Source organism: Pelodiscus sinensis, chromosome 3, assembly GCF_052426305.1.
Source record: "Pelodiscus sinensis isolate ZL-2025 chromosome 3, ASM5242630v1, whole genome shotgun sequence".
In the NCBI taxonomy this organism is placed as follows: Eukaryota; Metazoa; Chordata; order Testudines; family Trionychidae; genus Pelodiscus; species Pelodiscus sinensis.
Window position 1 is genome coordinate 140,049,250 of NC_143054.1, and position 27,801 is coordinate 140,077,050.

General features: G+C 47.3%; 1 protein-coding gene across 1 annotated transcript in view; it reads left to right on the forward strand.

The window, feature by feature from the left end:
* Positions 1–15,851: 15,851 nt before the first annotated feature.
* The window catches only part of YIPF4 (Yip1 domain family member 4), a 31,360-nt gene continuing 19,410 nt past the window's right edge, over positions 15,852–27,801 (forward strand). Inside the window, exon 1 of the mRNA XM_075924969.2 lies at positions 15,852–16,094. Coding sequence (XP_075781084.2) covers positions 16,007–16,094 — 88 coding nt within the window. The 5' untranslated portion in view covers positions 15,852–16,006. The remainder of the gene's footprint in view (positions 16,095–27,801) is intronic.

Below are 27,801 nucleotides of genomic sequence, written 5' to 3' on the forward strand. Positions count from 1 at the left end.
GCTGAGCAGCCACTGCCCCACCGAGCTACCACAGATCCCAGCCCCGCCAGGCAGCCACATGCGTGTCTCCCAGCCCCGCTGGGCAGACCTGCTTCCACGTGTTGATGGCAGGCTCACTGCGGGCAGCCCACTGCCCTGCCAGCCCCATAGGGATCCTCACCGCTGGCCCACCGCCGGGACTCCCTGGTCCTGCAACATCCAGGCCGGACCATGGATGTTGTTGGACCAGAGAATCCTGGTTAAGAGAGTTTCAACCTGTACAAAAACACAGAGTAGAAAAATGAACAAGGGAGGTTTGAAATGGTTTCATCGAGACGTTGTAGCCACAGTTACCTTGATATAAACCAGCTGTGAACCACTTAGGGTAAAATGGCATCAAGATTAATCAGTTTTAATAATACTCCCAGTTTGTGTGCCATTTATACTGTCTTGATAAGATTTCCAGGCTTATTGGGTTTAAGGGATATTTTCATTATTTAAACAATTTTATTATTTGCATCAGTCCAAGAAAGCTTAAGAAATAAGTTCCTCACATGCTAACTATGAGACACTAGTAAAGGAGCAGATAAGCCTACTTCATGTCTCAAAGCTCACAGAAAGGTCCATGTATAAATGTAAAGTGCAAAACAAGTCTTGTAAATATACTCGCTGAACAGGAGAAAGAAAAGTCTTCCGTAACCTTAATTCTGACAGAAGGCCAGCGCTGAAATAATCAGCCTCCCCCGATAGTATTTGCAAGTACCATGAAACTAAAACATCCCAAGGTGTCCTATATGTCTCCTATAATGTACAACTTTCAGGTACAGTAAATTTGGGAATTTTCAATTAGTATATTGTTCCTAATTTATACTAAATTATTCCATGTGCACTTATTCTATTTATTGTCTAAAAATGATCAACATATTTAGTGTTCAATAACATTCTCTTGCTGCAAAACATAAACTTCTGTGGTTGTATTGTTTTTAGTGATGATTGGGAAAGGGCTAAAAGGACTGGCTCTGAATTAAGTCTAGGTTGGGGTTCAGAATCTGGATGGTCCTGTAGTCCTGCTAAGTGTTCTCTGAAGATTTTGTCCCCAAATTGGTGGAATGCTGATTTCTGAGATTGACACCACTTGGGGCCAGATCAAAAACGGATTTGGAAAATTAAGTCCCTTCAAGTTTCAGTCTGATCACAAGCCAAGATCATACAGGCAAGTTTGAGTCTTGAGAGTTGAAATGTGAGATTCTAACTGTGAGTGTATCTTGCAAGCTAGAAAAGTCCTGGGCAGTATTAATATCACATCTTTCCTGAATTTAGCTGATGGAGAGGAAAACTCATATGAGCCACACCTCATTGCAACCCTTGGGTGTATGCAAACCCTCAAAAGATAAGAAACTCTGCGTGCAAGTACTTGGCAGTTAACTACACCATGGAAATACAATTAATTATTGCGCTGTTAAATACACAGTATTCAATCTGATTATCTGTCACCTCATCTTGGAAATGTAAAAAAAAACCCTAAAATGTGGGGCAAATGCCACAGGGAGGAGTATTCTAAAGATTTTCTTGTGCGTCCATCAATGCATCTGGCTTTTTCTACAAGGACTTCAACAGTAGGAATTTTGATATGCCAACTAATGGAGGAGTTTAATAGAGAAAAAGAAAATGGCTGATAGCTAAAAGTGAATGTAACACACTAAGAGCGTGTCTATACTCGCAGTGCTGCTGCACCAGTGCAATTGCATTGAAATAGTGCTCAGTGAAGACACTGCCTATGCTGACAGACAGCTTCTTTTGTTGGTATAGGTACTCCATTTCCTTGAGTGGTAGTAGCTGGGGCCATCCCTAGAGTGGTACAGGGACTGAGACAAATCAGCCTCCATCAGCTTGGGGCACCCGCTCTTCATAGGCAGCTAGGCTGACAAGATGGATCCAGCCTAGTGCTAAGCATCCTGCTGCTGCTAGCAGTTGCCGGCACCTACTTCTTCAGGGCTATCTTTGGCAGTGCAGGCTGTGGCGGCAGCCAGGAGTCACACTGCATTGAAATGTGTGGGGTTGATAGCTGAGCCCCTGGGTATATGGAACTGGCAGCTAGGAGCCCATGGGTGCCACAGCATCTCCCACATCTATAGTTCCTGCGCCTTTGCATTCCAGAACTGACCATGCTGACCAATCACATTGGCCTGTGGGCCCCCTCAAAGTGCAGGGCCCAATTTGCCAAACTCTGGCAGTAGTTATGTAGACAGAAGAAGCCTGCTCATCAGTATAGAGGGTAAGATCAGTATAACGACATCACACAGAATCATGGAAAATCCACCTTCCTGAACAACATCCTTATCCCAGCACAAACTGATAATGTAGACCAAGCCTTCATGAAACAAGTAGTCAGAGATAGTCCTGGGAAGAACAGCAGCTTCCCAAGAAAGTGAGTTTTTCTGCCAGAAGGTTCTCAGGGCCTTCTAAGGCTCTCTGGCCTCTCAGGTTCCTGCATCAGAGCAAACCATGTTGCTGAAGATAACTGAAAAAGGCAATTTTATTTAAGAAGGAACTCCATTCTCAAGTACAAACTGGTTAGATGCTAAACTTCAGCCTGAAGTTAAAATTTATGGCTGTTATGAGCCTCTGTGAGACTTTTAAATGTAATGGTTGTAACAGGCACCAGTATCCTGCTGTAATAATTTAACACTTGTAAACACTGGACATTTCTTCATACTTGGGCATCCACTAATTTTTCTAGGAAACGAGCTGCAATTATAAGAGAAATATAAACTAGAATTACAGATGGAAAAACTCATGATCATTTCAGAAGTCACAGTTAGAAATATGTATAAAACAAATGAGTGGGGGACATTTTTCCAGGGCATGGCCCATGGCTGGCTAAATAGGTATTTTAACGTAGCCAGCTCAGTATACAGTACTTAGTATACATCTTCCTTCCGATGTAGTCAGTTGGAGTTTTGGCCCTCAGTTATATATAGCAATGAAAGTATTATCTAGATTTTGTAATTATGTGTTTGGTTCATTCATTGGGCAGTTGTTTCCCTGACAAACCAATCCTGTTTAGCTGCATCTGTGGTGAAACAGTGACATCCAGTGGCTGGTAAAATTGATCACAAATGTAAATATTAGACTGATCACAGTCTAAATAGGTCAGGGCTGTCTCACAGAGGACTGACTATTCTCTTACTATCCCAAGAGTATGTTATAGTTGCCTATCAGCTGGTCAGGTTTGAAAACTATGTTAACAGAAGGATCAAGTTAAGATTTAAACTCATAAGTCATGAATTTGGAGGTAAATTTACTTCTTTCTCATTATTATGCCTTTTTATTCTCTGTTCCAGTCCCAGCACAATTTGTGTGTCATTTCCCTTAAAAATAGACTGTATGCTATAGTTTTCCCAGCAAGAAATAGTTACATAACGAACTTGTTTATTAAAAACAAAACTTCAAGAACAGAAGAGCAAAAATGTCGTTCAAAAGTGGGATTTTTTTTAATGTTTTACTTTTCTTCAACTCAAAAAACGGCTAATGGGGATTTTTTCAGTGCTGTCAAAAGAAAAAGTTTGTTTCCCAATTGACACTGAGAATGCAAAGCTGCAGCTCAGAAAGGGTACATCTACACTACAGAGGAAGATCGAAGCTGCCGCTGACTGTCTTCCAGGGTTCAAATTAGCAGTCTAGTGAAGACAGCTAATTCGAAGTGAGGGAGACACTCCGGTTCGTGCCGATATTCCTGCTTTCACGAGGTAAAGTTGCGTGTCTTTATTCGACTTTGTCCTGTAGTGTATACGTACCCCAAAGACAGCACAGAAAGAATTTTTTGGGAGTTAAAAGCCCCATATCAAAAGGAGGTTAATTATGGAGTGCCAGCCACCCACCTGCAGGACTGGGTGGTTAAAAATAGTAGTGTAGACATTCTCAGATTACATGTGGCAGGCAGTGTGCCTAAGTGTGGATGGGAAATCTGCAAAAGCATAATTCCTAAGGGGCCCTTGCTAGCTTTGGGAATGTGTGGATCTGCTTAGCTGGGCTTCTGTAGATATCCCTAGATTTGTGGCATTTCCCTGTGTATGTAAGCTGTAACCACTACCTTACCAACTGGGTGATGGGGGTGGGGGAATCTGAGTTTTAAAACTGACTTGTCAGACCTTACTAGATAAGAACATAAGAACATAAGAATGGCCATACTGGGTCAGACCAAAGGGCCATCCAGCCTTGTACCCTGTCTGCCGACAGTGGCCAATGCCAGGTGTCCCAGAGGGAGTGAATCCAACAAGTAATGATCAAGCTATCTCTCTCCTGCCATCCATCTCCACCCTTTGGGTATGTCTACACTACAAAGTTAGTTCGAACTAACAGACGTTAGTTTGAACTAACTTTCATAGGCACTACACTAGCGCTCCATTAGTTCGAACTTAATTCGAACTAACGGAGCGCTTAGTTCGAACTAGGTAAACCTCATTTTACGAGGATTAAGCCTAGTTCGAACTTACTAGTTCGAATTAAGGGCTGTGTAGACCCTTAATTCGAACTAGTGGGAGGCTAGCCCTTCCCAGGTTCCCCCTGGTGGCCTCTCTGGGCACAACCAGGAAAACTCTTCTCCTCTCCCCCCAGCCCCAGGCCCTTAAAGGGGTAGACTCTGGCCAGACGGCACTGGAGTCAGACAGCCCTGCCAGCAGTGTCTACCCCTGAGCCAGTGGCCCCACCATGAGCCAGGCAGCCAGTGGCAGCGAGCCGTCCCCTGCCCAGTCCCCGAGCACCCAGGGGCCAGCCAGGGGCCGTAGACGGCGCGCGGCCCCCTGGACTAGTGCGGAGGTCATGGACCTCATTGAGATTTGGGGGCAGGCCCCCAATCTCCAAGATCTCCGCACTAGGAGGAGGAACGCGGCTGTCTACGGCCACATAGCAGCCGCCATGGCCCGCAAGGGACACAGGCGCACCCAAGAGCAGGTGCGAATTAAGCTGAAGCAGCTGCGGCAGGGGTATGCCAGGGCCACATGGGGCGGCGCCGCTGCAGGGGATGACACCTGCCCCTACTTCCCCGCCCTCCACCAACTCTTGGGGGGAGGGGCGGTCCGTGCCAGCTCGGGGGACAGCGAGCCGGGACCGGAGGGCCCTGACCTGGGTGCACCGGAGGGGCCACTGCCAGCTGTTCCAGCAGGATCATCCAGGGAGACTGTACCGGGTAAGTAGTTTGAATTAAGTAGTTTGGGGGGGGGGGGGGAGGTGGGAGGGAGACCAGAGACCGCGCGCGTGGGCCATGCCTTCCACGGATCACGCAGACACCTGTGCACGTGCGAGCACGTGCCATGCCACCCTTGGCCAGGTGGCTCCAGCTGCGTGACACCCAGGGGCCATTGCCCAATAGGCACATGCTTGTGCAAAGAGACGTGACATGCTCCCGACCCCGGGGCGGGACCCAGCAGGGTGCTTTCCCTTCACATGTCCCTTCTACACGGAGGCAGGGGACATCTCCATCTCCCCCTCCCCCCCACCACCCCGGCCACACTATACATGGCACAGGGACATGGGTGCGGTCTTGGGGCAGCTCCCAGTCCCGGGGAGAGCCAGACATCCTGACCATGGCCTCTGTACAAGCACAGCGGCTGTGACGGTGCAGGACATGGTCACCCTCACGTTGTGGGGTGGGGGAGGGGGCTGGGCATCATCCTCTGCGTCCCCAGGGAGAACTGACCACTTCTCTTCTTTCTCTACAGCTGCACCAGCTGCTCGTGCAGGGCGCACCACCCCGCCCGGGACATGCTCCCGCACCTGCGGCCTGCTCCGGACCGCCAGCACGGAGCAGGAGTACCGGGACCAGCACCTGGGGGCCCTGCGAGCTGTGCACCGCACACTGCAGGCCTGGATGCAGGAAGACCTGCAGGTCCGCCACGAGCTGCTGGCTGAGGTCCGAGGGCTGAGCACCAACCTGCAGCTCCTGCTGCAGAGCATGGTGCCCCGTGCTGGTCCTGCGCCTGCTGCCCCCCCAACTGCTGTCCCTCCTCCCACTCCTGCCCCCCCTCCCACCTCTTCCTCCTCAACCCCCGTAACCTCTTCCTCAATGTCCACACCCCCCACCTCAACCTCCGCACCCTCCACCCCATCCCACCGGGGACGCCGAGGCCCCCTCCCTCGCCGTGCTGGGAGGCGGTTGGCCCGGCGAGACCCCCACCCCTGATCCTTGAGTTTCCCCACCCCCTCCTTTCCCTTGCTTCCCCCTTTCAGCTCCCTTCTCCCAGTTTTCCCCCTCCCCTCTCCCACCCTCTCTCTTCCCCTCTCCCACCTCCTTTTCCCAGTTTCCCCAAGTTTTGTTAAATAAAGAGAGTTTCTAGTTTTGACCACACGTTATCTTTATTTTGTACATCAAGAAGAGGGGCTAGGGAAGGGTAAGTGGAAGGAGGTGAGGGAGGAATGGGGTACGAGCCCCCGATGGGGAGGACTGGGCTGGCTCTGCAGGCTTCTGGGGGTGGAAGCTCTCCTGCAGCCCCCCAATTGCCTCCTCTTCCCAGATGGCAGCCTGCGGCAAGTGCAGCCGGGCTGATGGCCGAGTGGTGTGATGTGCCCAGTGTGGGTAGTCCGGGCACTCCAAGCCAGGACTGCTTTGCAAGCAGGGCACCCCTGAGAACTGTGTGTCCGGGGTAGGGGTCGGGTCCCTTTAAGCGCAGCCCTGGGCCAGCCTGAGGCAGCATCTCCACGCTCTGAGTCCTCCTCTGATGCCCTGCCGGCACTGCTTCCGGCCATCCATATGCCCGCTTCAGGGTCCACTTAATGTGGACATGCTAGTTCGAATTAGCAAAACGCTTATTCGAACTAGTTTTTTAGTCTGGATCCGTTAGTTCGAATTAGCTTAGTTCGAATTAACTAATTCAAACTAAGTTAGTTCGAATTAACGTTGTAGTGTAGACGTACCCTCTGACAAACAGAGGCTGGGGGCACCATTCCTTACCCATACTGGTTAATAGCCAGGGCTCGACAAACAATGTAATCTACTCGCGCATGGCGAGTAGATTACACCCGCGGAAGAGCTGGCGCAGAGCGATCTGCGCATGCACAGAGCACAGGACCATGCGGCTGGTGCCATTTATGGACTTAACCTCCATGAATGTATATAGTTCTCTTTTAAACCCTGTTATAGTCCTATCCTTCACAGTTTCCTCAGGCAAGGAGTTCCACAGATTGACTATGCGCTGTGTGAAGGACTTCCTTTTATTTGTTTTAAACCTGTTGCCCGTTAGTTTCATTTAATGGCTCCTAGTTCTTATATTATGGGAACAAGTAAATAACTTTTCTTATTCACTTTCTTCACACCACTCATGATTTTATATACCTCTATCATATCCCCCCTCAGTCTCTTTTCCAAGCTGAAAAGTCCCAGTCTCTTTAATCTCTCCTCATATGGGACTTGTTCCAAACCCCTAATAATTTTAGTTGCCCTTCTCTGAACCTTTTCTAATGCCAGTATATCTTTTTTGAGATGAGGAGACCACATCTGTATGCAGTATTCCAGACATGGGCATACCATGGATTTATATAAGGGCAATAAGATATTCTCCATCTTATTTTCTATCCCTTTTTTAATGATTCCTAACATCCTGTTTGCTTTTTTGAGTGCCACTGCTCACTGCGTGGATGTCTTCAGAGAACTATCCACGATGACTCCAAGATCTCTTTCCTGATTAGTTGTAGCTAAATTAGCCCCCATCATATTATATGGATAGCTGGGGTTATTTTTCCCAATGTACATTACATTACATTTATCCACATTACATTTCATTTGCCATTTTGTTGCCCAGTCACTTAGTTTGGTGAGATCTTTTTGAAGTTCTTCACAGTCTGCTTTGGTGTTAACTAACCTTGAGCAGTTTAGTATCATCTGCAAACTTTGCCACTTCACTGTTTACCCCTTTTTCCAGATCATTTATGAATATGTAGAATAGGATTGGTCTGAGGACTGACTCTTGGGGAACACCACTAGTTACCTCTCTCCATTCTGAAAATGTACCATTTATTCCTACCCTTGTTTCCTGTCTTTTAACCAGTTCTCAGTCCATGAAAGGATCTTCCCTCTAATCCCATGACAACTTAATTTACGTAAGAGCCTTTGGTGAGGGACCTTGTCAAAGGCTTTCTGGAAATCTAAGTACACTATATCCACTAGATCCCCCTCGTCCACATTTGTTGACCCCTTCAAAGAACTCTAATAGATTAGTAAGACATGATTTCCCTTTACAGAAACCATGTTGACTTTTGCCCAACAATTTATGTTCTTCTATGTGTCTGACAATGTTATTCTTTACTGCTGTTTCAGCTAATTTGCCCGGTACTGACATTAGACTTACCGGTCTGTAATTGCTGAGATCGCATCTAGAGCCCTTTTTAAATATTGGCGTTACATTAGCTATCTTCCAGTCGTTGGGTACAGAAGCTGATTTAAATGATAGGTTACAAACCATAGTTAAGAGTTCCGCAGTTTCCCATTTGAGTTCTTTTAGAACTGTTGGGTGAATGCCATCCGGTCCCGGTGACTTGTTACTGTTAAGTTTATCAATTAATTCCAAAACTTCCTCTAATGACACTTCAGTGTGAGACAAGTCCTCAGATTTGTCACCTAGAAAGGTTGGGTCAGGTTTGGGAATCTGCCTCGATGTTCTTCTGGGGAGTGGCATGATATCATAAAGCACAAATGATTGTTATGGGTCAAATGCCAAGAAGATCTGAGTATCTGTACTGAAGTCATTAGGAATGGCACATGGGGGGCACCAATGGAAATTTGGCTCTGTGTGTTTAAATAAAGGCTCTCAGGATTAGAGGGAAAAGAAAAGAGAACAGCAACAAGCAGGGGTGGAGGATTGTTTCTGCGAGGAGAAATCTTTTTTAAAAAGATACTTTTCTTCCACTGGAATACATTAGATTTGCATATAATTTACATATTACAGAGAGCAGGTTAAATGATGTTCTTGCGTGCTAGCTGGTCATTAGTGGCTCAAAGTGAAGAAAGTGATCAGAGAATATTTGTCACATGCCCAGGCTACCCTAATTCAAGACAGCTGCCACCTCAGTTCATCATATGAGGCAGGTCAAGCCCAGGGTGAAGCAAGCTTTCTGTGTAAGAATTTTAATTGGCAATGAGCACAATGAAATCCATAAGCTGCTGAAAGTTAACAAGTGCTACTGTCTGGGATTTATGTTCAAAGCCAGTTGGTACATCCACCCCCATAAGGGATTAGCCATCTATTGGATAGTCATCTACAAATATTACAGTCATCCTTCCTAATCTTATTAACCAGCTTCTAAAAAGCATTAAAGACACATTTATACCACTTGTAGTAAATGGTCCAAATAAAACTAAAGAAAAAGCTGCTTATTTATAAGCAAAAACAGCAAGTTAAGACTGATGGAGTCCAAGCTAGTCAAATATACCAGGGGCCTAATTCAGGTCCTAAGTCAGGGAAGCCTGATACCATAATTTATTGTAAAGACAAACTATGAGCTCACGTATGCTGCCGTTTGCACCTTTTCATGTATTTATGTTTTGACATTTCCAGTATTTTATCAGCATCTTTTCACTCTACAAATTGGGACTGTGCTGCAGTAGAATGGTAACACAGGTTGCTAGCTGTCAAGGCCGTAAGGAAAAAGGGGGATACAAAGCAAAATATAATGTATGTTTCTAAGAACATTGAGAGACCTCGGTTCTTTTGTCTTCAACAAGTGTCATGAAGCTGATAACCAAACAATATCCATGACTTTGTGGAGCAAAACCTGAAGCAAATGAGGGAGGGAAAGGGCACAAAGATGGCTCTGTGTTTCTCTGAGCCTGAGGTAATTGTTACTTTTGATTTAATAGTGGATGCCTGGAACTGGTCAAAAGTGCTGTATCAGCAGATTAACAGACACAATTGTGCAGGATGCTCTGCTGATTTGGAACCAACCTTCCATGGCTCCGCTGTGGTGCTGTTTTGTGTGTCTGACTCTTAGGGTACATCTACTCTGCGGCACCATTTCAGGATGCTTCCAGTATCCTGAAATAGCAATTCCGCGTCTTTAAATGCGCCTGTTATTTCGAAATATATTTGGAAATAATGGGCGCACTCTTCCAGCGTCCTTGTAACCCTCATTCCACGAGAGTTAAGGGACTTGTTGGAATAGCACTTCATTTCAAAATTACCTTGAAATAAACTACACAATTTGTGTAGCACAAATTGCATAGCTTATTTCGAGGTAAGGCTGCTGTGTAGATGCACCCTGGGCCCAGTCTCATTGACTTTGTTGGATGAAGGATCTGACCATCTGTGTAGTCCCCTTTGCTGCTTCCTGTGCACCCTCCTCCCCTGCATGCAGCTAATCACGCAGAGAGGGTGAAAACCTTCATGTAGACCCTCTGTTCATTCTCTGAACTTTCAAAACAAAACTCAGAATCTTTTATGCTTCCTCATCACTCATTCATATGTAATGTGAAACTCATTCCCAGGAGGCATCATGAGTAATGTGGTAAACTCCCTAGAGAAACATTATATAAACAAAATTTGTACCTATCACAGCTTCAGGCTCTAGACGAGCCACCTGGGAGCTGGAGGGGGATGGTAATCAAGTGTAATCAGGGGAATTGTATTTTTTTAAGACTTAGGACATAATTCATTTCTCTTCATTTATGTTGTTGTGAGTACTTCACTGAAGGCAGTACACTGACACAAAAGTAAAAATTGTATACATGAGATTGGGATCACATCTGTCCTTCTTAGGCTCAGATTTTCAAAAATGGCCATTGATTTTGCGTGCCCAATGAATCAAACAAAAAAAATCTGCACCCCTGAGCATGTTTTCCGTTTAACAAAAGGGATTTCTGAACAATTTTAAAGCAATCCTCTCATTTGATACCTAAAAAACAAATACAGGCAGTCCCCGGGTTACATGGATTCGACTTACATTGGATCCCTACTTACAAACGGGGTGAGGCAACCCCGCACTAGCTGCTTCCCCCCAGCAGACCAGGGAACTGCGAAGCTAGCGCCCCCCCCCCCCCCCAGCAGACCAGGGAGACGCGGAGCGGCTTTTCTCAGCAGACACCTCAGCTTGAGAATAAAGGACAGAGGGAAGTGAGGTGTGGGAGAATAAAACAGAGCTCTGGAGAAATATTTGGCTAGAGTTTCCCCTACAATATGTACCAGTTCCGACTTACATACAAACTCAACTTAAGAACAAACCTACCGTCCCTATCTTGTACGTAACCTGGGGACTGCCTGTACTTCAAATAATATTGATATAAACTCCACAGTCTCAGGTAAAAGAAGCCAAAGCTTCTCAAAGACACAGCATTTTACAATAACAAAATACACTTTAAAACACATCTGTACACTCTGCTATGCATATTACAGGGATTCAAGGAATATGGCAGAGATTAAGAAAGAAAATAGATCTACCTAAATTCATTTGCTCTCAGATGAAAAGTGGTATAAATAAGTAGGAGAGTATCCCAGTAGTTATCAATACAGGCAGTCCCCGACTTACATGGATCCGACTTATGTCGGATCCGCACTTACGAACGGGGCTTTTCTCGCCCCAGAGCTTGCGGGCGGCGGGACCGCCCAGAGCGCAGCGGTCCCGCCACCGCGTCCTCCGGGGCGAGAAAAGCTGCTCCGGGTCTCCCTGGTGTGCTGGGGGGGACTCCCCAGCACAGCAGGGAGACCCGAGCAAAGCCGCACAGGCGGCGGACCCCGCTGCCCGTGCGGCTTTGCTCCTTTGCCCCGGAGCAAAGCCGCACAGTCGGCGGGGTCCCCCGCCTCTGCGGCTTTGCTCCTGTCTCCCTGCTGTGTACAGCCGTGGTAGTGGGGTCAGGGCCAGGGCCAGAGATGCAGCAGCCGTAGCAGCCCTGATAGCAGGGCCGGGGCTGGAGATGCAGCCATCCCGATAGCGGAGTTGGGGCCGGGGCAGTTCGGGCTGCTGAGGCTGAGGCTGTGTACAGCAGGGAGACAGGAGCAAAGCCGCAGAGGCGGCGGGACCTCTGCGCCTCCGCGGCTTTGCTCGGGTCTCCCTGGTCTGCTGGGGGGGGAGGGGGTGCAGCTAGTGCCCCCCTGGGCCTTCCCCCCCCCCCCCGCAGCAGACCAGGCTTTTATTGCGGGACGCCTGGGGTAGAGCAGCTGGGGTGCTGCCGGGTTGGTCCTGCGGGGACCTACCCGGCAGTGCCCCAGCTGTTCTGTCCCAGGAGTCCAGATTCAGCCGCTGTTGAAACTGATCAGCGGCTGATTCCAGGAAGCCGGGGGCAGAGCAACTCTGCCTAGGGCTTCCTGTAGTCAGCCGCTGATCAGTTTCAGCAGCGGCTGAATCTGGAGCCAGTTCCGACTTAGGGTATGTCTACACTACCCCGCTAGTTCGAACTAGCGGGGTAATGTATGCATACCGCACTTGCTAATGAAGCCCGGGATTTGAATTTCCCGGGCTTCATTAGCATAAGCGGGGAGCCGCCATTTTTAAATCCCCGCTGCTTCGAACCCCGTGTAGCGCGGCTACACGGGGCTCGAACTAGGTAGTTCGGACTAGGGTGCCTATTCCGAACTACCGGTACACCTCGTTTCACGAGGAGTACCGGTAGTTCGGAATAGGACCCTAGTCCGAACTACCTAGTTCGAGCCCCGTGTAGCCGCGCTACACGGGGTTCGAAGCAGCGGGGATTTAAAAATGGCGGCTCCCCGCTTATGCTAATGAAGCCCGGGAAATTCAAATCCCGGGCTTCATTAGCAAGTGCGGTATGCATACATTACCCCGCTAGTTCGAACTAGCGGGGTAGTGTAGACATACCCTTACATACAAATTCAACTTAAGAACAAACCTATAGTCCCTATCTTGTACGTAACCCGGGGACTGCCTGTATATCCAAGCCCACAACTATTTGCAGTAGATCCATTATTTGTATGACCTAATCTTTTGATTACACAGAGAATATACTGTGCAATATCCTCTGACAACAGCATATTGGTATTCTCAGTGTAGCTAGCTGTAAAATAAAACCAGTTCTGATTAACAATTGTTTAGACCGTTAGCTAATTACAATAATCAAATGCCCAGTGTGCAGCTATTTCTACTGGCAATGAAGGTACACCTTGGCCTTGAACCAGTAACAATGAATATTCTCAGGAGAGAACAAGTAGTGTTCCCTCACTGTCCTTCAAGGTGGTTCCAGCAGAAGATTACTATCATTTGAGAGCTCAGAGGCATGAGTCTTCACAAGAGGATGTGTTGAACTGATATATATGTATGTGATGTACACTTAGGGTTGCCAGATGGTTGAAGCAAAAATACCGAACACACACCCTCCCCCCCCCCCCCCCCAAAAAAAAAACCCACTGCAAAAAAATTCTGTTAAGGAAAAAAAAGGTGGAAGACCAAAGTTGTTGAGCAAAAAATAAATACAAATTTTAAAAAAACGCAGCATGGCCCATCTTTTCTCCCTGCTCTGGGCCAGACAGCTCCCCTGCAGAACCAAGTGTGTGTGCGTGTGTGGGGGGGGGAAACAGGGGGCTAGGCCCAGTTGCTGAGTGTGTGTAGGGTTGCCAGGTGTCCGGTATTGACCCGGACAGACCAGGATTTTTGCCTCCTGGCCTGGAAAAAATCCAAAAATACTGGACATTTTAGATGTCTGGTATTTTCTGCAATTTTTTTTTACCAGACTGGAGGCAAAAATACCGGATTGTCCATGTTTCTAAAACTAAACTGGGTCTTTATTAAGAAAACTACAGGTTGGACCTCCCAAAACCTGGACTATTTCATCCAGCAACATCTGTGGTCCGGCAGGACCATGGGTGTTTCTGGACCAGGTAGTCCTTGATGGGAACCCCAGTGGGTAGAGGAATGGCGGCTTGGGGCCTGGCGGGGCTGGGACCAGCGCCGGAGCCCCGGGAGCGCAGCAGGGTCCATGGCAACCCCAGTAGCAGGGCTGGGGATATGATAGTTGTGGCAGCCGTGGTAGCGGGGCCAGAGCCAGAGATGCGGCAGCCATAGCAGCCCTGATAGCAGGGCCGGGGCTGGAGATGCAGCCGTCCCAATAGCGGGGTTGGGGCCGGGGCAGTTCGGGCTGCTGAGGCTGCAGCAGTACAGTAGCCCAACAAGGGAGCGAGTGGGGCTGGCAGTGGGGAGAAAAGGTGATATGGGGAGTCGGTAGCAAGGGACCTCCTCTTGTCCAGCAAATCCCCTTGTTTGGGACAGGTCAGGTCCCAAAGATGCCTAACTAGAGAGATCCAACCTGTATTTACACAGATGCTGCATTGAAGCTAGCATTCAAACCACACTTTCACAAACTGACTTCCTGGTGCCTCCTCCAAATTCTTCCTTCCTACCACTTGTGGTCTTCCTTCCAAGTTCCATGCAGGTTGCTGCATATCGTTCTCAGGGGACCATCCTGGACATGATACACAAGATCATCTCATCTGAAGATGTGGATACTAGTTAGTCTCTAAGGTGCCACAGGACTACTTGTTTTTGGTAAGCTTGGGTATAGCAAAAGTAATACTATGGTGCTCTCTGGTGGCTTAAACAAAAAAACCCAGAAAACCAGGTATAAATCATAACAGAAAACTAAAGAGGAGAAAGTTTGAGAGAATAATTTTGATCAGTTGAACGGCTGGAGGAAAGGCAAAGTCCCTCCATATCTCTTATATATGACATGACATCAAAAGGCATTTATAGAGTAAAGGCTGTTTAGCAGAAAATCCACTGTTTTCCTGCTCTATATAAGCATGGAAAGGAGGACTTTCTTCTTTCTCTGCTAATAGGTATGTGTGTGAGCTTGACTGGGTCTACACTGGCAAAAAGACTGTCTATGAAGGACAGGGACAGTCCCTGCTTTAGACCTAATCCTTTGCCCAGACTTGTGTAGTCCTTAGTTGCCAGTGATGGGTGCAGACTGCTTTTTTAATTAATTAAGTTTGTATTACTTCAAGAACATGTATGAACAATCAGTTGGCATATCATACAATTATGTGTGTTACATTTTTTGTTGATGCAATTTTTCAGAAATAAAATAGTACAACAAAAAGATATCTGAGAGGCAATACAGCCTGGTAGGCAGGCAAGGTAGATGAAGAACAAAATGACTGGCCATGAGGAAAATGCTAAGCTCTACAACATCTTTGAAAATGTGTGTATTTCACAAACCACAGTATTGAAAAATCCAAAGGGGCCTGAATGAGATGGATGGGGCAAGTCACATGTTTTAAGAACTATTTTGCAGACTGTTTGCAGGTTCAGCAGGGCAACTCTGCATTGACTTGCACTTGTGTCCATTCTCGTGGTTATCTGCAACCCGAAAGGGCCAGAAACATACATTATTTAATTTTAAAACAATTATACAGATTCTGGATTACAGTTCTGCAGTGAGGGGTAGTTTCAGTGGCTATGAAAACCATGGGGGGCAGTGGCAGGGATAGGGGGCAGCCTTAAGGGGGCAAGAAGGGCAAGGGGTGCGTAGTGGGAAAAATGCAGGCCGGGAGCCAGGCAGACAAGTAATAAGAAGTGGATCGTGTGAGAAGCAATGGGAGGTGGCTTTGATTGGGAGGTGATGATGATGATGGTTGGGGGGGTGAGGAAGGGCAGCGGTAGCTGGGGGCAGGCAAGGTGGAACTGGCTGAGAACAGCAGTGAACTGTGTTGAGTGACAGCTGCTGGCCCCGGCTGTTCTTATGGAATAAACCAAACGGAAATAAGCAGAGGGGAAGATACGGAACAAAATAGCACCCACCAGAGTGAGTGTCTCTTCCCAACTTCAATCCTGGATGTATCCACCAATCAGAAGGAGTTTTACATTTAGGTCCTGGAGACACCGTCCAGAGAATAAGTCGGGATGGCCGCGTGAGCAGCCAATCAGACGGCGTCTCACAAACAGCCAATCGGAAGGGCAGTGGCGTTGTTGTTGTCCTGTCACAGGAGGGGGTGCCGCCTGCCCGGCCCACTGAGCGAGAGCTGCGGGGAGGCCCGCGGCCTGTGCCCCTTCCTCTCGGTCGCGCCTTCGCCGGCCCCGCAGCGGGGGGGGGGCGATGCAGCCTCCGGGTCCCCAGCTGCCGCCGCCCCTGTACGCGCCCAGCAACGGGGACTTCACCTTCGTCTCCTCGGCCGAAGCGGAAGGTGAGAGCGGGGCCGGGCGGGCGCGCGGTTCCGACCCGGCAGTGGCCGAGCGGGCGGCCCCGGGGGCGCTGCTGTGTTTGGCGGAGGGCGGCGACTCCCGCCCCGCTAAGCCTGTGGGGGTGGGGCGAGCGCCCCGGCCCGGCAGCGTCTCTGGCCGCTTGAGGTGGGTGGGAATGAAACGTAACCGCCTCCCTGCCAAACCCGGGCTGCGGCTCCGTCTGCGTGGCACGAGCCCCGGCCTGGCGGGCTGGTCTCCTCCCCCCATGTCGGAGCCGGCCAGGGCTGCGCCGAGCGCACAGTGACCCATCCGTGCCGGTGACACAAGTGGAAGCTGCTCCCCCGCCCGCCCGCTCGCTGCGGTGTTGTAACTTGCGGCCACAATATTGGAAGTATCGGGAAGCTGGGATTGCGCGGACGTCACGCTGTGTTACAGTGTGGGGAATAGGCTGGCGGGGCTGCGTCAATGGCTCGGGGGTCCCAAAATGTGTCTTGAGAAAGCTGCCTTTACATCACAAGATATGCCCTATTGCTTTGGATAAAGCAGCGTTGTGCCACCTGTAGTTTAACTAGTAGCCAACATCTCTCCCACCTCCCCGCAATTCTCTACCATAGGAATATGACTCATCATTGCATAAACATAACTAGTGGCCAGGCGAACATGTTTATTCAGACGTGATTAGGGATTTACATGTGGCCTATGATGAAGCTAGAACCAGGATGAAAATCTACTAAAAAATATAAGACTAAAGTGAGTGTGCTTCATTCATGAAATATATTAAACTGTGGTGAATCAAATATAAAAGTAGAATTAGGCAGGCAGAAAAATATTGAGGAGCATTTAGCAAAAGAATCAGACTAGCAGCCAGACACGTTATGTTCATCAGAAACAAGAAGCCTGCCAATCACTGGCACTACTGTGGTGGAGGGGTGCAAAGAATCACTCAAGGAAGATAAGACCATTATATAGAATACTCCTGAAGGAATTCTATACCATGGCCCAAGTGCAAAATGACAGTTCCTTGCAGATGTTTTGTTTTTTCCCTACAGAGTAATTGCATAAGAACGGCTGGACTGGGTCAGACCAAAGGTCCATCCAGCCCAGTATCCTGTCCGCCGACAGTGGCCAGCACCAGGTGCCCCAGAGAGGGTGGACCGAAGGATGACAAACAGAGGCTGGAGAAGGATGACTGGGGACAAATCGCTTGATCATTATCTTCGGTCCACCCTCTCTGGGGCACCTGGTGCTGGCCACTGTTGGCGGACAGGATACTGGGCTGAATGGACCTTTGGTCTGACCCAGTACGGCCATTCTTATGTTCTCTGACGAACAGAGGCTAGGGACACCATTTCTATCCCCTGGCTAATAGCCTTTTATGGACCTAACCTCCATGAAATTATCTAGCTTCTCTTTAAACTCTGTTATAGTCCTAGCCTTAACAGCCTCCTCTGACAGGGAGTTCCACGCTGTGTGAAGAAGAACTTTCTTTTATTAGTTTTAGACCTACCCATTAATTTCATTTGGTGTCCTCTAGTTCTTCTATTATGGGAACTAATAAATAACTTTTCTTTATCCGCCCTCTCCACACCACTCATGATTTTATATACCTCTATCATATCCCCCCTCAGTCTCCGCTTCTCTAAACTGAAAAGTCCCAGTCGCTTTAACCTCTCTTCATATGGGACCCGTTCCAAACCCCTAATCATTTTAGTTGCCCTTTTCTGAACTCTTTCCAAGGCCAAAATATCTTTTTTGAGGTGAGGAGACCACATCTGTACACAGTATTCAAGATGTGGGCGTACCATAGTTTTATACAGGGGCAGTAAGATATTCTGTGTCTTATTTTCTATCCCTTTCTTAATAATTCCTAGCATCCTATTTGCCTTTTTGACTGCCACTGCACACTGCATGGAAGTTTTCAGAGAACTGTCCACGATAACTCCAAGATCTCTTTCCTGATTTGTCATAGCCAAATTAGCCCCCATAATACTGTACGTATAGTTGGGGTTATTTTTCCCAATGTGCATTACTTTACACTTATCCACATTAAATTTCATTTGCCATTTCGTTGCCCAATCACTCACTTTGGTGAGATCTTTTTGGAGTCCCTCACAGTCTGCTTCTGTCTTGACTATCCTAAACAGTTTGGTATCATCCGCAAACTTTACCACCTCACTGCTTACCCCTTTCTCCAGATCATTTATGAATAAGTTGAAAAGGATTGGTCTGAGGACTGACCCTTGGGGGACACCACCAGTTACCCCTCTCCGTTCTGAAAATTTACCATTTATTCCTACCCTTTGTTTCCTGTCTTTTAACCAGTTCTCAATCCAAGAAAGGACCTTCCTTCTTATCCCATTGCCGTATAATTTACACAAGAGCCTTTGGTGAGGAATCTTGTCTAAGGTTTTCTGAAAATCTAAGTATACTATATCTACTGGATCCCCCTTGTCTCCATGTTTGTTAACCCTTTCAAAGAACTCTAATAGATTAGTAAGACATGATTTCCCTTTACAGAAACCATGTTGACTTTTGTCCAACAAATTATGTTCTTCTACATGCCTCACAATTTTATTCTTTACTATTGTTTTGACTAATTTGCCCGGTACTGAAGTTAGACTTACCTGTCTGTAATTGCCAGGATCGCCCCTAGAGCCCTTTTTAAATATTGGTGTTACATTGGCTACCTTCCAGTCATTAGGTACGGAAGCCGATTTAAAAGATAGGTGACAAACCACAGATAATAGTTTAGCAACTTCCCATTTGAGTTCTTTTAGAACCCTTGGATGAATGCCATCTGGTCCCGGAGATTTGTTAACATTAAGTTTTTCTATTTGTTCCAAAACCTCCTCTAATGACACCTCAATTTGGGACAGTTCCTCAGATTCATCACCCACAAAGGACGGTGCAGATTTGGGAATCTCCCCAACGTCCTCAGCCGTGAAGACTGAAGCAAAGAAATCATTTAGTTTTTCTTCAATGGCTTTATCATCCTTGATTGCTCCTTTTATAGCTCGAACATCTAGGGGACCCACAGGTTTTTTAGCAGGCTTCCTGCTTCTAATGTACTTAAAAACCATTTTGTTATGTCTTTGAGAGTTTTTGGCTAGCTGTTCCTCAAAATCTTTTTTTGCTTTTCTTATTACATTTTTACACTTGATTTGACAGTGTTTATGTTCCTTTCTATTTATCTCACTAGGATTGGATTTCCACTTCTTAAAATATGCCTTTTTGTCCCTCACTGCTTCTTTTACATGGTGGTTAAGCCATGGTGACTCCTTTTTAGGTCTCTTGCTATGTTTTTTAATTTGGGGTATACATTTAAGTTGGGCCTCTATTATGGTGTCTTTAAAAAGTTTCCATGCAGCTTTCAGGGATTTGGCTCTAGTGATTGTGCCTTTTAATTTCTGTTTAACTAACCTCCTCATTTTTGCATAATTCCCCTTTTTGAAATTAAATGCCAGAGTGCTGGACTGCTGAGGTGTTCTTCCCACCACGGGAATGTTAAATGTTATCATATTATGGTCACTATTCCCAAGTGGTCCTGTAACGGTTATCTCCTGGACCTGATCCTGTGCTCCACTCAGGACTAAATCGAGAATTGCCTCTCCCCTTGTGGGTTCCTGTACCAGCTGCTCCAAGAAGCAGTTATTAAGCCCATTGAGAAATTTTATCCCTGCTTCTCTTCCTGAGGTGACATGTATCCAGTCAATATGGGGGTAATTAAAATCCCCCATTATTATAGAGTTCTTTATTTTGATAGCCTCTCTAATCTCTCTCAGCATTTCAATGTCAGTATCGCTGTCCTGGTCAGGTGGTCGGTAATATATCCCTACTGCTAATTTCTTATTATTAGAGCATGGAATTACTATCCATAGTGATTCTATTGAACATGTTGATTCATTTAATATTTTTATTTCATTTGATTCTACGTTATCTTTCACATACAGTGCCACTCTGCCACCCAGCCGGACTGCTCTATCCTTTCGATATATTTTATATCCTGGTATGATTGTGTCCCACAGATTTTCCTCATTCCACCAGGTTTCAGTGATGCCTATTATGTCAATCTCCTCCTTTAATATGAGGTACTCTAGTTCACCCATCTTATTAGTCAGACTCCTAGCATTTGTGTAGAAGCACTATAGAAATTTGCCACTGCTTATTTGTCTGCCCTTCCCTTATGCATTGGATTCCTTTATATGCGGTTGTTTGTCTGCTCTAGCCCATGGTTTGTCCTCTCCCCTCCTTTCTTTCTGACTACAGCTTAGAGAATCTCTATCAATGGATTCTCCTCTAAGAGAAGTCTTCATCCGATTTACGTGCATCTCCGCACCAGTCGGCTTTCCCCCATCTCTTAGTTTAAAAACTGCTCTACGGCCTTTTTAATGTTTAGTGCCAGCAGTCTGGTTCCACCCTTCCTGTATAGGTTCCCCCTCTCCCAAAAGTGTCCCCAGTTCCTAATAAATCCAAACCCCTCTTCCCTATACCATCGTCTCATCCACGCATTGAGACTCTGAAGCTCTGCCTGTCTACCTGGCCCTGAGCGTGGAACTGGAAGCATTTCCGAGAATGCCACCGTAGATTGATTCTGATAGTGAAGGGAAGCTGTGGGAGGGGTCACGTGCCTCTCCTAAGAAATGGCCCTCAAGTGGGTGCATCCATTCAGGCATCAGAAACATATAGGGGAGATTAAAATCACCACCTCCGGGCTGCCCATGGGTGCATGTGAGACTGGTGTACCCCTCGTCCCTAGAGCCACTGCAAACAGCTGGCTTCAGGCCCAGCAGTCACCTCATGGCAGGTGGCTGCCGCAGACAGGTAACATTTTATTTGCATATTCATTATTTGCATAGTGAATATGCAAATACAATGTAACTGGGCCATCAAAAATTTATGAATGGGTTTGCCAGTCCATTGTGTAAAAAGGATTGGGAACCACTGATCTAGGGTACCTGGTAATGAACCAGGGATGTTAATTTGTGTTGCTATATTTCTTGATTTTTATAATTAGATCTCACTGTCTTAAGTCCTTCTTCCTGTGTGCACTTCTTGCCTGTCTCTAGAGTGAATACTTGCTGATTGCATGACCTCCTTTCTCCTCCAGGAATGTTTTTTTCCTCTTTCTGTTTTTTGAGGTGGACACCATGATGAGCCTATTGTGCCCTACTTATCCTAAGGATCTTCCTCTAATGAGATGATTCACTGACCATTCAATTAGGGGAAAAAATCTGCTTTACTGTAAACATACTTATATTTTTCTTTCTATTAAAATTGTTTTTTGTTTAAATTAGCTCGTCTGAACAGAAATATCATTCTAAAAATGTGCCATTTAAAATCAGGAACTTTGGGGAGTATTTTCCTCACATTTTTATTTATATATAAATTTGATAATTTTTTAAAATTTTGATATAGGTCTGATTATTTAGTTTGCTGAGTGTAAAAGCTCTAGTATAAGCCTCTTATTTTGATGTAAGGCCTGTTTAGTATGTACATTTCCCAATCTATCATTTTACATATAAATATCTGAATTATATTGCTATTGTTTTTGACATCGCTATGCAGAAATGTATAACTTATGCTAACATAAAATATTTCTGAACTATTTCAACAATGTTTTGTTCAGTGAGTGTCAAGGAGCCACTTTTTTTTTCTGGGTTCTATATTGTCTTAATTCCTGGTACATTTATGTTGCAAATTCTGGTTTAGAGCGGACCTTCCATGGGCAGAACTATCTGTGTTTAGGAAATGCTTAATAGTTTTTTATGAGATTTTGTTCCTGTATTGTAGTTTAATTACTTAAAGTTCTATATTAATATGTCAAGTAAGGTGTCCCTCTCAAAAAACATTTCCTGAATCTTGTTTGCTTTCTTCAATGTTAAAGACATATTTGCTGATAGCCATGTTGAAATAAATTATCAAAATAATTGAAACTGACATATTATATTGTTGTTTTGACAAACAAAATATGTAGAACTTTCAAATCATGTGCAGACTTTTTAACTTTTTGGTGCAGAATTCCGACATGAGTAGGAGAAGCTAAATAAAGTCTTTGCATCTGTCTTAGTTACAGACAATGTGAAGAAGGTTCTCCCACAGAAGTCATTCTTTTTAGGTGACAAATCTGAGGGTCTGTCCTAAATTGAGTTCTTAGAGGGGTAGCAGTGATAGTCTGTATCTGCCAAAACAACAAGGAGTACTGTGGCACTTTAGGCCATGTTGACGCTAGGAAACTATTTCAAAATAACTAAAATCTACTTAACAATCAACTTGTTAAAATCAAAATAGCATGTCCACACTATGGAGAAGCCTGGAAATCAGTCTGAGGCAGGCTCTGTTAATGTGGATGCGCTACCTTGACTTAGAGCCCCAGGAAGCACTGGGGAATAATTAGGTTGAATTACTCCAGGGAGCAGTTATTTTGAAATAGCAGCACCAGAATGTCAACACTAATGCTATTTCAAAATATTAATATTTCAAAATTAGCGTTATTCTCCAAGAAAAGCAGGAGTAAAGATTTCGAAATAATCGGCCCCCTATTTCAAAATAACTGGCTTAGTAGTATGGATGCTCTTCTTATAAATTTGACCTAAGAGTGGTTATTTTGAAATAAAGCCCTAGTTGTGACAGAGGTCTATAAAAAATTATGAATGGTAGGGAGAAAGTGGCTGAAGTAGTGTCCTTAATCCTTACATATGATCCGGGGTCACATAATGAAATGAATAGGCAGGTTTAAAACAAATAAAGTTCTGCTTCATACAATGCACAGACAACCTGTAGAACTCATTGCTGGGAGATGTTGTGAAGGCAAAAAGTGTGATGGATTCAAAAAATAATTTAAGTGAGTTCAAGGAGCATAGGTCCATAAATGGCTATTAGCCAAGATGGTCAGGGCACAACCCCATGCTCTGGATATCCCTAAGCCTTGGCTTGTAGATGGTGGGACTGGACAACAGTGGTATAGACATGATGCGGGTATTGAAATACTTTGTATTGTCTAAATCTGTTTAAACTTCTTTTTCATATTAATAGTCTGACACACACGCAGAGAGAGAAAAAAAATACACAACTTTTTTTAATCCTCTAGATTCTTTAGTGTATATCTACACTACAAACTTATTTCAAAATATGTTATTTTAGAATAAAAACTCTAAGATGGCTTATTTTGAAATAGCACATCCACACTACAAATACCCATTGAAAAAGCACCAAGCTATTTCAAAATAGTGTCCACACTCATTGGAGCTGGAATTGCATTTAAAGCCCCGCCAAAAGCACTTGTGGCTGGGTATCAGGACAGTAGTCACTTCATGTAGCTGCTTCCTAAAACTAGCTGAGGATCTTGCTTAAAGGGACCCCCTGTACAGTCATGCCTGAGGCTCTTCTCCATTGCCTACCTCCTTGAGGGACAGTAAACTCTTCCCACTGCGTGCTCTGGTTGCCCTTGTGGACAACACAGCACTCCAGCCATCAAGCTGGACCTGTTGCAAAGCAGTCGTCAGTTCTTACACTTGCTGCCACACCTTCTGGTGCAGTTACTGAAGGCTGCCCTCATGGCTTTGCAGAAATAGGACTCGCTGTTCCCTGAGGGGCATCTCCTCTCCTTTCTACATGTGCTGCTCATAAAGCACAGATCCTCCCGCCCTCCCTTGCACACCATGCACCACCATTTCTGGTGACAGGACACCAGTTCAGACTGGTGGGACCACATTGTCATGAAGCGCTGGGACGACCAGCAGTGGCTCAGGGATGACCAGCAGTGGCTCTAGAACTTCTGCATGTGGAAGGACACCTTTCTGGAGTTGTGTGAGTGACCGCCCCTGCCCTCAGGCGATGGGACACCCACATGAGACCCACCATTCCCCTCCAGAAATGGATTGTCATTGCCTTCTGGAAGCTCTCCACACCGGACAAATTGGGAACCAATTTGGCATGGGGAGATCAACCGTCAGGGCCATGGTCATGCAGGTATGGCGTTCTTGTGCTATTGTCCCAGGAGGGCAGTGAACTGCTGGAATGGGGTTCTTTAAGGAAGTGGAAGGTGGTGGAAGTTCTGTCCCTGGAAGGCTTTCCAGTCTTGCCTTCAGAAACCCCATTCCCCGGGTGGGCTAAGTTGGGGTTGGTTCTAGAGTGTGGGAAAGAGGATTAAGCTCAAGGACCTCCCAAAGGCCCTGGCAACCTCGTGATTTGCTGTTTGTATCCTTTTACAGGTGTTGAGGGTCATCAACACCATCCTACTATGCAGGGTCGTCATCCTGGGTGACGTGAACCCATCGTTGCTGGCTTTGCCGCCATGGGCTTCCCCAAGTATGGGTTGGGGGTTTTGATGGCACCCACATCCCCATCCAGGCTCCCAACCACTGGGCATCAGATTATGTCAGCCGGAAGGGGTACTTTTCCATGGTCCTGAAGGCCCTTATGGACTATCAAGGCTACTTCGCTGACATCAACATCGCGTGGTCAGGGAAGGAGCACGATGCCTGTATCTTCTGTAACTGCATCGTCTAGAACAGGCTGCATGCTGGCACACTTTTCCCTGACTACACCATCAGGGTGGGGGGATGTGAACATGCCAACGTGCATCGTAGGGGACATAGCCTATCCTTTGCTCCCTGGTTGATGAAGCCCTACATGGGATATCTTGACCAAAGCAAGGAACATTTCAATGGTAGACTCAGCAGGGCCCTCATTTTTGTGGTGGGTACCTTGGCCTGTCTCAAAGGGAGGTTCTACTGTCTCCTCATCTGCCTGGACCTCGGCAAACGGAATGCCCCCCAGGTGGTGTCAGCCTGCTGTGTCCTGCACAACCTGTGCAAAAACAAGGGGGAGACGTTCCTTCCAGGGTGGGGGGCAGAAGCCTAGCAGCTCAGAAGGGCCTTTGAGCAGCTATGCACAGCTGCCATCCAACAAGCCAATCGGAGCTATGCACAACTGGGAGGCCCTGAGGGAGAGTTTCAGACAAGGACAACTGTGAGACTCCTCCCTGGGACTCCTCACAAGGGACCTCTGCATTGCTCCTCTGTGCCTTTCCTTCCGCACCCCTCCTTTCCCTGCTCACCTTCCCCTTCCTCTCTCCTCCCCTGCAGATACAATAAACCAGACCTTTTGTTTGGAAAGAATACACTTTTTTTAACAATTTGGAGTAAATAGAACTGGGGAAAGAACCTGGCAGGGAGGAGAGAGGTGAAAGGGGGAGGAAAGGTTTAGGGCTGGGGCTGGGACTGGTGCCTGCTTTGGGTCGTCCCACTGCCTTGTGTGGGAGGGGGGAGAAGTTGGAGGAGTGGGGAGAGGAGTAGGAGTAGGAGCGGAGGTGGGGGGTCTTGGGAAGGAGCAGGTGCAAAGGGGTGGCTGTTGGACTGCTCAGTCGTAGTGAACATTTGGTTGGCAGCAGTGCTGTATACCGTGCACATGCTCTGGGCCTCCTGGGACAGCTCCTGCTAGGTGGAGCAGTGCAGCTACTGATCAGGCCAGTGCTCCTCCAGATCTCTGTCCATCCTACAGTCCTGCTGCACCAGGGACTGCTGAAGGGACTGGAGGCAGGCTATGTGTTCCTGCTTGAGGTCCTTGTGGGGTCGGGAGGCTGGTGCAGGAGATGTGGCTCATGCCTTACTTGCAACTGGCCCAACTGTGAAGAACAAAGGAAAGGACAGTCATCCCAGGAGACACTGCATGAAGAGTAGCCCTCATGAGTTGATACTGAAAGGTCTCTGGTCAGACAAAGGCTATGTGTTTTGAGCAAGGCCATGTGAGGCCTTGACAGTGGTCCCTTTCCGGCAGGAGCACAGACGTCCCGGGGGGGTGGAGGGAGAAGCCTTGCTACTCCCATACCCCGGGGACAAGCAGGCATGGGAAGGTGTGGGCCAGACCTGGGAGTGTGCGTGCGTGCAGGAGGGGGCACCAGGGCAGCTCACGCTGTGCACATGCCGAGTCCGGCAATGGCGGCATCCCACAGGGAGAGGACTTGTATCCCTGCGTGGAGGTGGAGGAGGGGTGGGTGTGTGTGTGTGTGAGAGAGAGAGAGAGAGAGAGAGCTACTGGGGTCCCCTCCACTTCCTCCTCCTCCTCCTGGCAGTGTCTTCTGCCTTGCCATCCTTGCCCAGGAGTGGATGCTGCCCCGAGAGTGCAGGCATGCCTGTGTGCCATGTGCAGCACTGCTGTGTGTATGTCCATGACCCCATCCTCCTTAGTGGCTTGTGGTGGGAAGGTGTCCTACCGCAGGATTGGGAGTAAGGCAGGCCTGTGCAGGAGCCCTGTGAGCAGCAGCTCAAGGTTCCTGTGTGGTAGCCTCATTGTAGCGGTGTGCTCCAGACTGGTGCTATATGTGAACCCTTGCGCATAGGCTGCTGTGCGATTCCCAGGCTGAGAAGGCTGAGCCAGGAATATGCAGTCCCTCATTGCCCGTCACCTCCCCCGTGTGTGTCTAGGGCAGTGTTTCCCAATTTTATTTGGCCGAGGAACCCTTTTCAGCTTTTCAGAATTTCGAGGAACCCCATGGCTTGTCAAGCCAAAAAAAAAAAAGGTAGGAATGGGGGAGGAGAGAGGGACCCACCAATTCATGAAAATCACATTCCTTCCCCAAGACACCCCCCCCCATCTCCCTTCTGTGAGGCCTCATCCACTCTGTTCCCCTCCTCTCCATCACTTGCTATCCCCAGCCCTTATACCTGTCTCAACGTAGTGAGAGTGAGGTATGGGGTGGGAATGAGGGATTTGGGTGTGGGAAAGGGGTGAGAAGTACAAGCTCTGGGAGGGAATTTGGATGCAGGAGAAGGGGCTGTTGGATCAGGGAGGGGGCTCTAGGCTGGGGAGTGTTGGGTTCAGGTGGAAGGTTGGGGTGCTAAGCAAGCCAGGGCTTGTGGATATGAGGGTGTAGGAGTTTGGGCTGGATATGTGAGGGACTCAGGGCAATAAGGTTGTGAGTATGATGGGCTCTAAAGTTGTGGGGGAGGTCCAGGTTGGATATTAGGAAACATTATTTCACTAGGAGGGTGGTGAAGCACTGGAATGGGTTACCTAGGGAAGTAGTGGAGTCTCCATCCCTAGAGGTGTTTAAGTCTCGGCTTGACAAAGCCCTGGCCGGGTTGATATAGTTGAATTGGTCCTGCCTAGAGCAGGGGGCTGGACTTGATGACCTTCTGAGGTCTCTTCCAGTTCTATGGCGCAGGACGCAGATTTGTGATGTGTGGATGGTGGAGGAATGTTGTGGCGGCAGAATGAGGATGTGGGGATGCAGGAGTGTGGGGATGTAAGAGGCTCAGGACGGGGATTCCAGTGTATGATAGGCTCACATTTGGGGTCAGGTGGTGCAGGAGTGTTATGATGCTGCAGTGAAATGGGGGTTTGGTCCCAAATGGGGGCTTGTTGGCCTGGCTTCATTTTTAAATATTATGTCAAACTCAAAAGGTTTTAGCTTTGTCTTTATATATGAGAGGGGTGAGGAACCTGTTTTGAGTCAAAGGTCACTGACTCACTGAAAAGTCAGTTGGGGCCACACAAGTGAGATGCAAAAAAACAAATAAAGCTCCTCCAAAAACCCCCAAGCCTCACTAATGTGGTCCCAAATGTGCTGGTGGGAGTAGGGGACAGAGTGCTAGTGGGTGCTGGGGCTGGGGAGAGGGTGCTGCTGGGTGGAAGGATGCTGGCCCAGGTGGCAGGGTGCTGGGGCAAGGTGCTGGGACAGGCAGATGGCAGGGTGCTGGGGTCAGGGAC